This window comes from Colletotrichum godetiae, assembly GCF_030913485.1.
Source record: "Colletotrichum godetiae strain CBS 193.32 chromosome Unknown BDP55scaffold_1, whole genome shotgun sequence".
In the NCBI taxonomy this organism is placed as follows: domain Eukaryota; kingdom Fungi; phylum Ascomycota; class Sordariomycetes; order Glomerellales; family Glomerellaceae; genus Colletotrichum; species Colletotrichum godetiae.
The window spans coordinates 2,412,721-2,426,660 of record NW_026851249.1 but is presented as its reverse complement, the minus strand read 5'-3'; the positions used below and the strand labels follow the sequence as shown (position 1 = coordinate 2,426,660).

At 53.8% G+C, this 13,940-nt stretch overlaps 5 protein-coding genes and 1 non-coding gene across 6 annotated transcripts; 3 read left to right on the top strand and 3 right to left on the bottom strand.

Moving 5' to 3' along the window:
• Positions 1-41: 41 nt before the first annotated feature.
• Positions 42-1,935, top strand: BDP55DRAFT_709800 (uncharacterized protein; the record flags this gene model as incomplete). The annotated part of the gene is made up of 3 exons (XM_060578140.1): positions 42-162; positions 332-958; positions 995-1,935. 3 exons carry the CDS (start codon positions 42-44, stop codon positions 1,933-1,935), a joined length of 1,689 nt encoding a protein of 562 aa, XP_060437271.1.
• A 938-nt stretch (positions 1,936-2,873) lies between these two features.
• On the top strand, positions 2,874-3,902 carry BDP55DRAFT_539025 (nmrA-like family protein; the record flags this gene model as incomplete). Its single annotated transcript, XM_060567998.1, has 2 exons — positions 2,874-3,217; positions 3,296-3,902. The coding sequence occupies 2 exons, from the start codon at positions 2,874-2,876 to the stop codon at positions 3,900-3,902; spliced, it is 951 nt and encodes a 316-aa protein (XP_060437270.1).
• A 227-nt stretch (positions 3,903-4,129) lies between these two features.
• Positions 4,130-4,219, bottom strand: BDP55DRAFT_t9. The gene has a single exon. It is a non-coding gene; the product is annotated as a tRNA-Arg (tRNA).
• A 22-nt stretch (positions 4,220-4,241) lies between these two features.
• On the bottom strand, positions 4,242-6,786 carry BDP55DRAFT_598447 (O-methyltransferase). Its single transcript, XM_060571021.1, has 5 exons — positions 6,459-6,786; positions 5,908-6,393; positions 5,809-5,854; positions 5,075-5,746; positions 4,242-4,999 (listed from the first exon to the last, which is right to left on the bottom strand). Exons 1-5 carry the CDS (start codon positions 6,483-6,485, stop codon positions 4,575-4,577), a joined length of 1,656 nt encoding a protein of 551 aa, XP_060437269.1. The 5' UTR covers positions 6,486-6,786; the 3' UTR covers positions 4,242-4,574.
• A 2,515-nt stretch (positions 6,787-9,301) lies between these two features.
• On the bottom strand, positions 9,302-10,732 carry BDP55DRAFT_538114 (methyltransferase; the record flags this gene model as incomplete). Its single annotated transcript, XM_060567914.1, has 3 exons — positions 9,302-9,782; positions 9,833-10,037; positions 10,102-10,732. The coding sequence occupies 3 exons, from the start codon at positions 10,730-10,732 to the stop codon at positions 9,302-9,304; spliced, it is 1,317 nt and encodes a 438-aa protein (XP_060437268.1).
• Positions 10,733-13,081: 2,349 nt separating this feature from the next.
• BDP55DRAFT_22967 (uncharacterized protein) lies at positions 13,082-13,821 on the top strand. Its single transcript, XM_060566138.1, has one exon. It carries the CDS (start codon positions 13,193-13,195, stop codon positions 13,721-13,723), a length of 531 nt encoding a protein of 176 aa, XP_060437267.1. The 5' UTR covers positions 13,082-13,192; the 3' UTR covers positions 13,724-13,821.
• The last annotated feature ends 119 nt before the right edge of the window (positions 13,822-13,940 follow it).

Below are 13,940 nucleotides of genomic sequence, written 5' to 3'. Positions count from 1 at the left end.
GAATAGGGGCGAGATTGAGTCGAGGACAACTCTGTCTAGGTATGGCCGAAAGCAGTATCGATGTCACTCGTCTGAACACCTCCACGTCTGAAGGTATGAAGCCGGCCGAAAGCAATCGTCTGAACGCCAGACGAGAAGCCATCCCACCCGCCAACCTCATCAGTAAGTAACCGTCTCATCACGGCCGAGAGCAGATCACAACAAAGCAGTCCGTCCAAACTCACGATGATATTAGTTCCCGCTTTAAAGCACCTCTCTCAACACCAGACGAAGGCTTTAACGACTAAGCAAGCTCACTGATCATATGACATCCCACGAAATATGTACTTAGACCTACTCATGGGTTCCCTTCTTTCCCAAAAAAATCTCTCCCTTCCTACACCTCAGGAGAACGAAGAGCTTTCATCATCAGACTCTACTAAACAACCGACGATGGCTCATCAAAGCTCCCCTTCGTCCAACGATCCCCCTACCGACAACCCCCTCGACTCCTTCATTAAGACTATGTCCTCTCCCTCGATTGAAAACTCGCCTACCGTCGTTGCCGCTGACCAGCCTGTCGACGCCATCATGGAAACCGTGTCTTCCCCCGCGGCTGGTCCCTCGCCCAACGTCGTTCCTGCAGACAACTCCTCTGAGGCCTTCATTGAGATCACCTCCTCTCCCTTGACTGACAACGTGTCCAACATGATCACCGCCAACAACCTTACAGACGCTGTCATCTCGGTCATGTCTTCTCCCTCGGATGAGAACTCGTCCGACATCGTCATCACTGACAACACTCCTGACGCCATTATTGAGATCATGTCCTCTCCCTCAGTCGACAGCTCCTCGAACGTTGCCGCCGCCGACCACGCTTCCGATGCCGTCATCGAGATAATGTCTTCCCCCTCGGCTGACGCCTTGTCCGACACCACCCCCAGCCCTACCAGCTTCCGTCGCCTCCCGCTTGCAATTCGTTCGGTCATCTAGGAGATGGTCGCCGAGTCTTCAGGCCAGCTCGTCGGTATCGGTCCGAACGCGGACGCAAACGCGCGCCGCCCTGGCTACCCTGCCTTTGCCCATGTCAACAAGGAGTCTTTCCAGGCCTTTCTCCACGCCTACATCAGAATCGACAAGAACCCGGGTGATCCGATCGTCTACGATCCAGCAGTCTTGCGCCCGGAGGACATGTGCGACCTCTTCTTTACCGAGGCGGTCCAACTGATTCCTCATGTTGACTGTGTCTATATAAACCCTCGCACAGATGAGATTTCGCTGGGCTGTAAGACCGACATTCCCGACCCCGCCTTCGCTCCCGGATACGTCTCGCCAGACCTTGGATACAACATCAACATTCAAATCAAGATGGCACGCATCGTCATAGAAGACTTTAGCGCCTGGACCGATTATGAGTACCCGATTCAGCAATTCAACGCACTCGACGAGGAGCCCGTCGCCACAATCAAGTTGGACGAGCTCAAATACCCCAACGTCAATCAGATTATCGCAATCTTCCGTGGTGTCGAGGACGAATGGAAAAGCGATTGCAACAGCTACGTCGTCAACTACAATGTCGACACTGACCGCGTCTTCGTCGACTACGACAGTAAAGACGGCTCTGAGCTGGCCAGAGAGACCCTCCGTATCGAGTATCGCAAGCTGATGTCTGATGCAGAGTTGACCGATTCGGATGGCGAGTCGGACGACAAGTCGGACGACACCAGCTCGGACGAGGTGGCTCTCAAGGAGCCGGAGTACGTGGACGACGAGGGCGTTCTCACGGTTCGGATCATCTTCCATCGGAACACGGACAAGGACCACGGTCCATACCTCCTCAAGCCCTTCTATCTCGACGAGATCTTCGACCCGGAGGACTTGGAGGATGGTGGTCGGATGGAGAGAGTCTTTTGGGAGATCGCCGCCACCGCCGTCAATGAGCGCCTTGGCCTTTGAGAGGCAACACACCACCACCACCGCCACCATGGCCTTCCCGCCCTGGGCCTCGGCCTATTCCCTTTAGACACCACCGGCGATGCCTACCAACTGCAAAGTTGGCTAGGTATCGTCGGGAGGTGTCTGCGCGATACCATTGTTGGAGGGGGAGGAGGGGAGGAAAGGAGAAGGGGAAAGGGAAGAGGGGGTGTTTGCGTGTTTGCGGCGGGCTCTCGGAGCCAGAGCCTGGCCGGTGAGGGTTAGGTTTTGGTTCTGGGGGCCTGCCTTTATATCTGAGAAAATGAACCATTGCGTTTCATCATGATGAGGAACCGTGCCTGTGACTGACCATACTCCGTAACATTATCTGTCCCGGAAGCCTTCCAATATTCTTCAAAAACTCCAAAACTCCATCATCGTCATCTCATCGAACACGCGCCTCGCCATCTCTAGGATCTTAGTCTGACAAGCCGGCTGCCCCAAGTCCACCTCACCCACATGCCGTCCGCCCGCATCCAGAACAGGCAGGTTTTCGGCGGAGCAAGAAACTCCACAAATCCGTCAGATCGGACCCGGACTCGGCTCGCAGCAAGAACCCAACCGGAGGAAAGCCTCGCCCATCATCGTCGCCCATGAGACTGAGCGTACGTGTATCCAAAGCTGTCCGCGGCCGCCGAGGAAATGGAGTCACTCCGTCCAACGGGGTGTCTTTCACGGCCTATAACCGATGATTTTCTGAGAAAATGTCAGCAAACTTTGTTAAACGTGCTTTACGTCCGTTAATACCGTGAGTAGATCACATATTTACATATTCGAATCATGCCACGATAATGCCACCGGTATGAAGATCGAGGCATTCTCTCGAGATACAAGTCCAACATCACCAACTCCCTCAAACACCTCACATCAGCCCCTCAAGCCCCTCCCCGCATTTGGAAATCCAACCAAACCTCGCAACAATGGTCAACGTCGCAATCGCAGGCGGCACAGGCGCCGTAGGCCGCACCCTCATCGAAGTCCTATCCACCCAGACAAAGCACAAAGCCTTCATCCTCTCCCGCAACCGCAAGGCTCCCAATCCAGAGGAAAACCCTCTGGCGCCGACGTTCGAGGTAGACTACGCCAACGTCGACGCTCTCAAGACGTTCCTCGAGGAACACAACATCCACACCGTCATCAGCGCGTTCGGCATCACCGCCACGTCCCTCGCGACATCGCAGCTGAACCTCATCAAGGCAGCGGACCTCTCATCCGCAACGAAGCGGTTCATCCCCAGCTCGTTTGCAATGCGGTATCCCGAAGAGTACGTCTCGCCTCACCACATAATTTCCCTCATACCACAACTGAGAGAGCATCAAGAAGACTAACAAACCCCCCCCAGCGGCGTCGCCCTCCTCCCGCCCCTAGAACACTACTTCACCTCCCTTCACACCCTCTCCCTCACCTCCTTCGAATACGCCGCCGTCCACAACGGCACCTTTCTAGAATACTTTGCCCCTTCCACCCTTAAATCGCACCACCCGCACAGCACCCTCGTCCTCGACATCGCCCACGCCGCCGCCGCGATCCCAGGCGACGGCAACACCCCCGTGACTTTCACCTACACCTTTGACGTGGCGCGCTACGTCGTCGCAGCACTAGACCTGCCCACCTGGCCCGCGGACCACGAACTCCGCATCGTGGGCGATGAACTGACCTTTAACGAATTCGTTATACTGGCCGAGGAAATCAGGGGTGTAAATTTTGATGTGGTCTACGATGACGTGGAAAAGTTGAAGAGGTCCGAGGTTTCAGAGTTACCTGGCCACCAGGCGTCGTATGCGCAGTTCCCCAAGGAGAGGTTACAGTGGTTCCTGTCGATTTTTGAGCTGTGGATGGCGACTGGGTTGGGGAAGGTTGAGGGTGGGAAGGGGTCTTTGAATGAGTTGTTTCCTGAGATTAAGCCTTTGACTGCGAGGGAGATGTTGGAGAAGTATTGGAAGGCGTAAGGCAGTAATGGTGGTGGCGGTAGTGGTGGTCTAGTTCTCCAGGGTACCTGGCGAACTCCAAATTAATTCGGTTTGAATCTAATTTAATTTGAGTTTAACGAGATCGGATGTTGCTCCAAAACTTTGATTAGAGCATATCAACATCGAAACAAACATGACCAACTTGCTATCCTCACCAGAAAAACTGCCCATGACAACGTGCAACAAATGCAAAAATGAATTATTGGCGACCTACGTAGGGATCGAACCTACAATCTTCACAGTATGACTAAGAGAGAAAGCCGAAATGTGACGCGATGCCATTTCGCCAGCAGGCCAACACTTATTGATGACAAAGAAGCACAAAAGACAACTCATGTAGGTAGACGTGGCGGGGCATGCCAACCAAATCAGATCTACGATGTGGGGTCCGATCTGACAAACAACACAATACAACACAAACACTTCTGCGAAGACAAAGATCTCGCATATTGCTTTTTGTTTGTGTTTGTGCAGGCATTATGATTAGATACCCGAGATCGATCACATCGGGGATTCCATCTCGGGGATCTCTGTCACAGAACAGAAGATCTAAAGAAACAATCTAACAAACTAACTGGGTATCGCACACAGGAGGCCCGCGGATCCGGGGTAAGGGAGACACTGCATCGCATCTCATCGCAAACGCAACCGCTACTTCACCTCCACAACGACAGCAGAATCAGCAGACCCCGCGTCCGTCTGGGCGTCCGCCTCAATCCTACCACCCTCGCCCTCGCCCTCGCTCTCCGACTCGGGATCCCACACCGCTTCAATGATGCTCATCCTGCAACCCCTCGGCCTCATGACGCCCTTGAACACGAACCGCTCGTCCGCGGCCCGAAAGAGCTCGCGGTACTCGTCCTCGTTACGCTCCTGCGCGTTGAGCACAGCCAGCATCACCATGTCCATGCTGCGGATGATGCGCTCGTCCCATGGCGTCTCTTGTCCGGCCTCGCGCAGGCAGTGGTCCTTGATGACTACCCTGGCGCCGGGTTTCAGTGCGGGAACGAGGTTCTTGAGAATGGAGATTGCGTAGGGCGTCGAGTAGTTGTGCATGATCCAGCGGAAGAAGTAGACTGTTTGTGCGGTTCAATTAGTCTTGGGGTTTCCCACAACAGAATCCTGAAAAGGATCGAGACAAAGAAACTCACCATCGGCATCCTTGACGGTCTGCTCCTTGAAAAAGTCGTGCGCCATGAGCTGAACGCGCTCTGCAACCTGAGCGTCGTCGCACAACGGGCTGGGCGCCGAATCCACGGTCTTGGGAAGGTCCTGCACCACAAACTTCATATTCTTCCATTTTTTGGCCAGGTCAATCGACACGAACCCATGGCTGCCGCCAATGTCGACCATGGTCCCTCCCCTGGCGTCAATCTCTTCGAAATCGTACGAGTCGACAAGATGCCTGACCTCGTAACCCTCTCCGCCCGTCAAGCTGAGCATGGCGCCGCCGAATCGCTTGGCGCGAGGAGGGTCCTTGCCAAAGGTGACAAACATTGGTTCCTTGTCTACGGTGTCGAATGCAAAGTTGAAGCCGGTCCGTGTGAGGGACGTGGCTTCTGGGTATGCTTTGAGAGCCTGCAAAACGTGCGCTGATGCCGGGAAGTTGTCCTCGAGGTTGTAGCCCACCCAATCTTGAAGGGCTTGGTCTTCGGCCAGGAGGCGAGATGCTGCGGTGTGCGCAATTACTCCATGGGACGGTTCGCGGAAGATGCGGTTGGTCATGACGTGACGCAGCACGCGGGCAAGGTTGACGGGATCCAGTGAAGTCTTGGTCTGAAGCTCTGCTAGTGTGATGGTGCCGTTGATGGGTACAAGCTTGGCTGTGAAGTGTTAGTCTAGTGTGCGGTAGAGAAACCTTCCGGCTCTGCAGTTCTGCACTTACCGATGCCAAAGTGGTTGACAAGCTGGAGACTCAGACTGTCTTGAAACTGCCAACTAATCAGCTTGCGACTCTTAGTATTCTCCCGGCTTCTCTACTCACACTCCACGTCTTCCACCGGACGTCCTCTCTCGGGCCGTGGGCCAATGCTTCGAGCTCTCTAGTCGCAAAGATAATCTCCATACGGCTCTTTTGGATGTCCTCGGGAAGTCTTGGAAAGTCACTGGGGCCGTTGGGGTCCAATGTAGGCATTGGCAGATTGTTTTCTTGCATGTACCTCTCCAGCTTCTCTGTCTCGGACGCAATCTTCTTTGCGAGCTCCGTTAACCTCGACGGCGTATGCGCAGGCTTTTCTGAGGCGACAGGCGCGGGCTTGGAAATCGGCGCTCCATTGGGGACCTCGTCCCTAGGTTTGGCGGTAGATCGAGTGATGAATGGGGTGAATGATCGTCGGTTTTGCTTCTTCTGCTCAACCTCTGCGGCGGTGGGTGACGGGCTGGTACCCAGCCAGTTGCTAAACTTGAACTTGTTCATCTTTGCGATGGTAGTTAAGACAGAGACGTTGGTATTCTGCGGGTGTCGAGAGAACTTTGTGCTTTTCCAGTCAGCATGGGTCAATGGAATCGCACACGCCAGGAAAGGGGGCGGTTCACCCGCTTGAGATACAGCAGCACTAGCATCGTTGATCGCAGACTCCGCCTTCATTAGCCATCTGTGCTCGAGCTTGAGAGCGAGCTAGATTGGACTAAGGCAGGTACATCGTGAAGGAATGCGCCAGACGTTGAAGTTGCGGGGCAAGAAGATAGGTATGAGGGAAAGAGCTATTTGAGAAGCTGCTTTGGAGATGCATTCGATATGAGGGGAAAGAAGATGGTAAGAAGGCACCTGTACACACCTTCCAAATGCCTCGGAACTATAGAATGGTCGATTCCCACGATCCTTTGAAATGGGTTGGGCGACAGATTCGCGGAAAGAGGTGACAGACAGGGTTGCGACGACGCTCGGAACGATTGTGACACAGAGGGACCCGAGGACACGGACGCGGTCTCGACTGACACAAATCAGGGCCAGCTGGCATGCAAAAGAAACGGTGACGGTTTTATACCGAGAGGTCGTTCGCCAACTACTGTGACGTACGGGAAATTGAGGTTTGGTCAGATTGTCTGGTAAACAAGTTTGCAACGAGTTTGCGGCGATGAGTTTGTGAACGCCGAGAAGTTAGGGGGAAAACAATCGAAAACTCTCGTCAAAACACCAGAGGGACCCAAGGGAACGGCAAGGAGGGATACATCCTAGTTTAATAAGACGGACGGCATTGGGTGATGGGTAGGGAGTAGGTATGGACCCAGAGTGCCAGATTACCGGAGACAGAGAGAGAGGTACGGTAGGTACGGTAGGTACTGAGGTAGAGAGCCAGACACGAATGGAACGAAACAGCGAAGAGCGAACCCAAGACTGGGAGGATGGAACTCTTGGTTCACCGAGCGTGGGCCTTGGACGGAACAGGAACCGGGATGGGCGCTGAATCGCTCAGTATTGCAACGACACCTCATTAGCTAGCGGCGGTCCATGCTTTGGGATCCGACGCCATGGGCTGGGATTGCCGTCCGCGTTGCGTGCCTTTTGCGTCCAAGTCTCTCCTTGTCCTTAATCTTTGGGCTTTTTAAGCTTGGGAGTGGCTGGCGGCTAGAAGAGTCTGTTCGGACGAAGGCCATGCGCCGGCGCGGAGCCATCGACGATCGCTCAGGGTCCCAAGCTTTCCCAAGCTAAGCTGCATGGCTGTTACGCTCCCAAGCTCCCGCGGCAAACCGGTTCTAGAGTGGCATCGTCGACAATGTCATGATGAGCTCTCAGTTCAGAAGTGAAATGTCGACCGAGACCGAGGCCGTGTGAGGACTGATGACTGAGAAGTGGAATCAGCAAGACGGGCAGGGGCCCAGCCGGGAGTCGAAAGGGTAAATTGGAACCAAATGGGACAGGGCAGACAAAAGGGGTGGTTGCCGTTGAGTATCTGTACAAAGCAGGTGAGGTAGGGTAGTTTGACCGGTGGCAGCGTCGTATCAATTCGTTGACGAATCCCGCCCGCCGTTTGACGGGGAATTCTGCAGTGCCGTTGATTTGGGAACCTGTTCGTCAATTGACCGGCGTGGGTTCGGAACAGACGTGACAGAAAGAAACAAGAAAGAGACTGGTCACATTTTCTCCCATAGTTGCCGTGGTCAGATGTCAAGTTTCCGGTTGATCGATGTCAAGCAGCAGCCGGCCTGGGATGTGTGGGATGTTTCCTGGTTAGGAAAGGGATGGGGAGAAGGAACTCCTCCCGGGTGCCGTCCGGCGTCTTGTGGCAGGTGGCAGCGTGGCAGCGTGGCAGACTGAGTGCTGACCACCCGACCTCAGTGACACCTCAGTCGAGTCGGAGAGAGGAGGGGAAAGCATGGAAGGTGCAGACGAGTGCAGTGACTGCAGTGTGGGTGCACCACAACGGGCTGTCCCTTCCCTTCCACCTACGAATAGTGTACCTTCCCCCCGCCTCGTTACCACGCTGGCGGCAGGCAGGCACCTTCCCACGGCTTCCAAGACACCGGTGACTCGGCAAGCGTGACTGCCCTGCCACTGCCCTGCGCACTTGCCAATTGGGCTTGACAAGTTGACAGCGTTGGGAAGGTGCGGCACAGCATCATCACAACCCGGTCTTTCCATCAAAAACGTGGAAAGAGCTGACCAACGATTGACCAATGGACTGTCCAAATACCTTGAGGCTTACCGTCAGGTGGAGTCTCAACCTGCAACCGCAGCGGGAATTAAGTGGTTCTTGCCATTTGGTGTGCGTGGGTGTCTCTGTCTCTCTCCCTTTTCTTTCGGAAGGAACCTACGGAGTAAGAACTGAACCATTGACAGCTTCCATGCAAGTTCCATCCATCGCCCCCTGCCAAAAAAGCACGAGAGAGGATACCCGCCGTTCCGGGCCTGGAAAATGGCGTCCTGAAATCCCTGGTCATCTTCTTGCAATGCAACGGCAACGTGCTCCGTCAACCAATGCCGCCCATCTTCCGCCCCCCCATTCTCCTCCTCCCAAGCCATGGCTTGCACCACATTACTTGATCCTATTCCTCTTCCATCAGACACCGCAGAAGCTCGTTGTCTAGCGCTCGCCCATGTCACCCCATCACGAAAACTATGCTCCTCTCGCAATCTCGCCTCATGTCGCCAAGACCCGGCCATGATGCGGCTATCCATATGCACCTCCTAGCCGACCATCTCGTCGTCACTGTTCACATCCCCCGCCAAGCAGAAACCCATCCATGATACGTCCGTAATACCGACCACACCAACCTTATCCATCACCAAAGTCGTCAATGTCGCACAAACCCACTCCGCTTGCAGAGGTTCAAAACAGACACTCGCTCAATACTGTACGCTAATGGCCCCCCACAGAACCCATCTCGAGACAGAAGCCCGCGTTAGGACTGATACCTAAGAGCTCTCCCCCAGTGCGCTACGAATACCTAGGGAAACCCCCATACGCCGGCTTCTGCGCATACATGATCCTCAATGGCATATACATCAACGCCGCATTATCGTGATACGCCCGCCGCACGCTGACGAGAAACATTTCAATCTGCTCTGGTGTCCACAGCAGTCCTCTAGTCAGCGGGCCGAGAGCAATGGCCTGCAGTCCGTCGAGGAGAATCGTCCTCCAATACATGCCTACTGTCTTGAGCACCCTGTTTCGCGGCCATGTACCAAGCGGCACGTGGAAAATCTTCTCCGTCACGTTGACGAAACCAGCCTCGCGCATCATGTTGGGCAACCGATCTCCTGCGGCAGCATTGAAATCGATGCCGAGGCTCGTGAGCCCCTGGGTTACGAAACTCCAATACTGTGCCACTGGGTGTGAAGGCGGCATGGCGTTATATGCCGAGGATGGGAAATGATGAATTTCTTGCAACTCGATCCAGCCGCCAGGCTTCAGATGCCTATCAATACGTTAGGCCTGCCATCGAGAAGTCGGAGACTCGCGACTTACTCATATGCCCTGTTGAACAAATTCCTCCAGTTCTTGATGGCCATGACCGTGTGTCGAGAATGGATATAGTCAAAATGGTTCCTCGGATACAACCACGAACTTTCCACATCGTCGACTTCAAATTTGACATTTGGCGGTACCCAATCCGGTTGAATGGGGCTGAGATCGACTCCTAGCACTGTCGCACTCTCAAACTGGTCGCCCACTGCATCATTGTTAACATCACAAACTCGTTACGAACTCTGCGAGGATGAAGTCTCCCAACTTACTCTCAATGGCCCACGCGCCTGTCCCCGTCCCGATATCAAGGATTTGCTGCGGCCATTCGCCAATGGGCGCAAAATGAAGCTTTTGATTGCACAGGAGCTTCACCATGGCGTGCTTCATGTCTTCACGCTCCTGCTCTACTTCGTCGTTGGGGAAGTTGTACAGTCCTTCTCGGAAGCGGTGATAGCGTCGCCCATTCTCGTACATGTAATCTCGAACTGATGACGTGACGGACGTACTGGCGTTTGTCGCACTGTCGCTTCCATATCCTCCATCCGATTCTGTGCCATCGAAAATCGAGGCCATGTCGTCACTGTCTGCCACGATGGAGCTTTCGGCTTGCGTTGTGGCTTCTGACGATTCTGTGACCTCCTGCTCGGCCGACAGATCTGGGAAAATCGGGACACCATTAGGATGTGTCAAAGGCGACCTCAGCGCAGGGAATGCATCGCGAGGCAGGTGTTGATTCGCCTCATATGCGTTGCGGTTGGCAGATGCAAAATCGGGCGCTGCTTGACTCTTTTCCGCGAACTCGCTAGTGTCTGGCTTGGCCGCCGCGGGGTCGTCGGGCTGCCGATCCAGCCTGGACGGCTTCTCCTTCTTTGCTGGCACCGATGCTGTCGCGTCCGTCATTGAGTCGATCGATCGTTGCTGGTTCGAATGCGCGATGGCGGGTTCTGTTGTGTTTTCTGTAAGTTGAGAGGAGAGCCCGGAGTCTGGTTCTTCGTGTTGCGGGAGCACCAGTTGGCCGTCGGGCGCCACATATTGCTTTTTTGAGGTCCATGCCTGACCAGGGATGCCATCATCCTCTCGCGTCGCAAAAGCAGTTGGCAGCTCGTGTCTGCTCGCAGAAAGTGTCTCAGATCCGATGCCCATAGAGACATGAGCCTTGTATTCTTTGTCTTGGAGCCCTTCTAGAGACGGTGTTCTAGCGGTTCCACCAGATGCCAACAGCATCTCGCTTGTCTGCTCATCTGCTGTCGAAAGCCCCGTCATTGCGGTCATTGGATAATGTACGCAGTCAAAAACGGCTACCGCTTTTCGCTTCCACGCTTCTGGCTCGGTCTGGACTTGGTCTGATGCTGTCGGTCTCTTTTGTTGTCGCCCCGCCGCCTCAGACAAGTACTCAAGCATCAAAAGTTGACGATGATTCTTGGGAGGTGGACGGATCTTTAAGAGGGCAGATTCCGCCTGAACTTGGGTCATGCGACGAACAGGGAGGCAACTTGCGGCTGCAGTTGTACGAGGCATAGGCCATTCACCATCAGCCAACGCTCGGCCGTGGCGCACAAACAGGAGCTTGGCGAAACTCCATAGTCCAGCACGTTGGAGCTTTATCTGACGGAATGACGGAGGGAATGACAGCTCAGGCCACCCATGCGTCAACTACTCAACTTTACCGATACGTCAAAAGAGGGTGGACAAGTCTGAATGTGATCTGTCAAGGGTCATTTGTCTGGCCTGCTCTTTGTGGCTTGCTCTCAATATCGTTCTCAAACCAGGCCTCTTTCCTTCTTCTTTGCTTTCCCCCACAGTGGGTACGGAAAGGCTCGACCCCTCGCCAAGACGGCAAGCAATCTATGGCCCTCCCTGGAGCTGCAACTTCACAGTAGATCGTTCAGCTCCAATTACCTGGTCGGTGCGAAATCTCTGCGCCGCACTACACAACAAGGTTGCCTGTCCCGCTCGCGGCCCATCCCAGATCGAACACGCTGCTGCAGGGGCCTAGACTGGCTCTCGAGCCGCCCCCCTGGTTGACTTGCGGACGGACTTGACGGAGGATGGGCGGGGTGGGGAAGGTTGCATCCATGCAGGTTTGCGAAGCGACAATGGCTATTCTTCTCTAGTCCCTCGAATCGTTGGTTAGATCGTAGCAAACAAGTTCTTGTTCACAATCTCATCTGGATTGCCTCCTTGAAGCTGAGACCATTGGCTACTGTTTAAGAATCAGCCGTTTGACGACCGATGGTCATTTCATTATGTTCGGACGAACACCGTTCGCTTGTCGACTACCGCACGGCAAATCCCATGATGCTGAGTCATTCTTCGAGATTTTCCGTTCTAGTAGTCAATGTTTCGGCATGATGGGGAGGAGCATTATCGAAAGCTCACATGGGCTGAGGAAGGCTTCGTGTAAATTCACCTGCGACATGATTGGTGCTTGGCCAAGGCAGCAATTCAACAGCCTCACTTCATGTGCGCAGCCTGTTAGTCATCTTTTCCAGCTCCAAGTTACAACTCCCTCTCGTCAATCTCACAACATCACCACACTTTCTCGATTGCAGTTGTTCCACGACAATAATGTCAGAAGACGCCATCTCCTCTTTCCCGCGTAGAGGGAACCTCCGCTCAGCATGCGCATCCATCGACTTTGATACCTTCATCAACGATGCACAAGCAGTGGTAGGCAAACCGGTAGCCGAAATCCGCAAGCGCTATCTCAACCTAGATGGTCTAGATTCTCCATTTGCACTGCTGCATCTTGACAATGATGGCATCGTAGAGATGATGGGCATCAGAGTCAAACACGTCAAGAGCAATGGCTGTAGCTGTTGCGACATTTTCAACCATATCAGATACCCATGATCCCACGCTTATATTGTGTATTGCCTACACTACCGACGGAGGCCAGCATATGATCATCATAGTCCCATGGAGGATGAAGTTCTCATTCCACAGCTTAAGATGTGTAGATTAAATATGTCGTTCTCTAAACCAACTAGGGGACTGGAAGCGGACGTAACTGTTTTTCTGATATTTTCCAGCGAGGGTAGCACCTTTGAGTTCATCTCCTCGAGTCGACCGCAGCCGAAGTTCCCAGCAGACCTGATGTCAATCAAGTCTGCCGTAGTGCGAAAAGCTTGCCCATAACACCCGAAGTTGGAGGGCAGTCGAGACTGGGAAGTGTAATTCCGACAAGAGGTTCCCGGGTGGAGTGTTATAGATTGCTTCACGGACGAGATTATCGGCCTCGAGGATTGCATTGTGTCAGTGGGGTTTTTCGATGCAGTTGACTACGGCTTACCGGGGGTTGGAAAGACAACACGAAAAGTCTTTGACATTTCCCAAATCGGATCCCAGACCATCAGATGGATGCCCACCAACATTGATTGGGCCAAGCAACAAATCCAGAATTCCAAGTGTAATACGAGAGCTTGGACCTGTCAAGAGGCGGCTTCATCGGCGAGGCGGCTGTACTTCACCAACCACTTTGCCCTTCTGGAGAATGGCAACAAGGGAGAAAGCTACGTCGAAGGCCTACCGGATGAACTGTGCCCATGGAATGGGACCGCATGGGATAGTACTGTACTAAATCAGTCATCTTCTATTCCATACGTTGAGAGCTACGCAACACGGGAGCTATCTATCAAAGCGGACGTCTTCCGCGCATTCCAGGGATGGCAGTGCCATTACAACCATGAGCATTTGGGGAAGTCTGTCCTGTTTTGTGGAATCAAGATTGGAGGCCATTGCGATTTTTCGCCGGCTTTGCTGTGGGGAGAGCGACAACCCTTCCTTCCAATCCCCCAAAGACGCGCTTGGGGGCAGAGTTGGACATGGCTGGGGTGGCATGGATCGCCGGGATTTCAGCATCTCCAAAAATTCCAGTGCTTTCCATACTAATCGATGGTGCACTCTAAGGTGTATTTTGCGTCTGCTGTACAAGTGTCACTTCGGTACGCGGATGGATCCACCTTCAAATGGTCGTCCATGACGCAGGAGCGGATCTCCAGATTGATAAACGACCGAGATGAGGGCACTATAGAATTCATTCTCGTGACGGGGCTGACTTTTGGATTCAAAGCGTTGTGGTCCATGCATGATAAAGATGATCCAGACG

Excerpts from the sequence above, each read along its gene's own strand:
- BDP55DRAFT_598447 (XM_060571021.1), bottom strand. The coding sequence starts at position 6,485 with ATGCTAGTGCTGCTGTATCTCAAGCGG. Across the intron at positions 6,394-6,458 it reads TGCTGCTGTATCTCAAGCGG|TTCTCTCGACACCCGCAGAA; the intron begins GTGAACCGCCCC and ends AAAAGCACAAAG. Across the intron at positions 5,747-5,808 it reads TGTCAACCACTTTGGCATCG|CCAAGCTTGTACCCATCAAC; the intron begins GTAAGTGCAGAA and ends AACACTTCACAG.
- BDP55DRAFT_22967 (XM_060566138.1), top strand. The coding sequence starts at position 13,193 with ATGCCCACCAACATTGATTGGGCCAAGCAACAAATCCAGAATTCCAAG.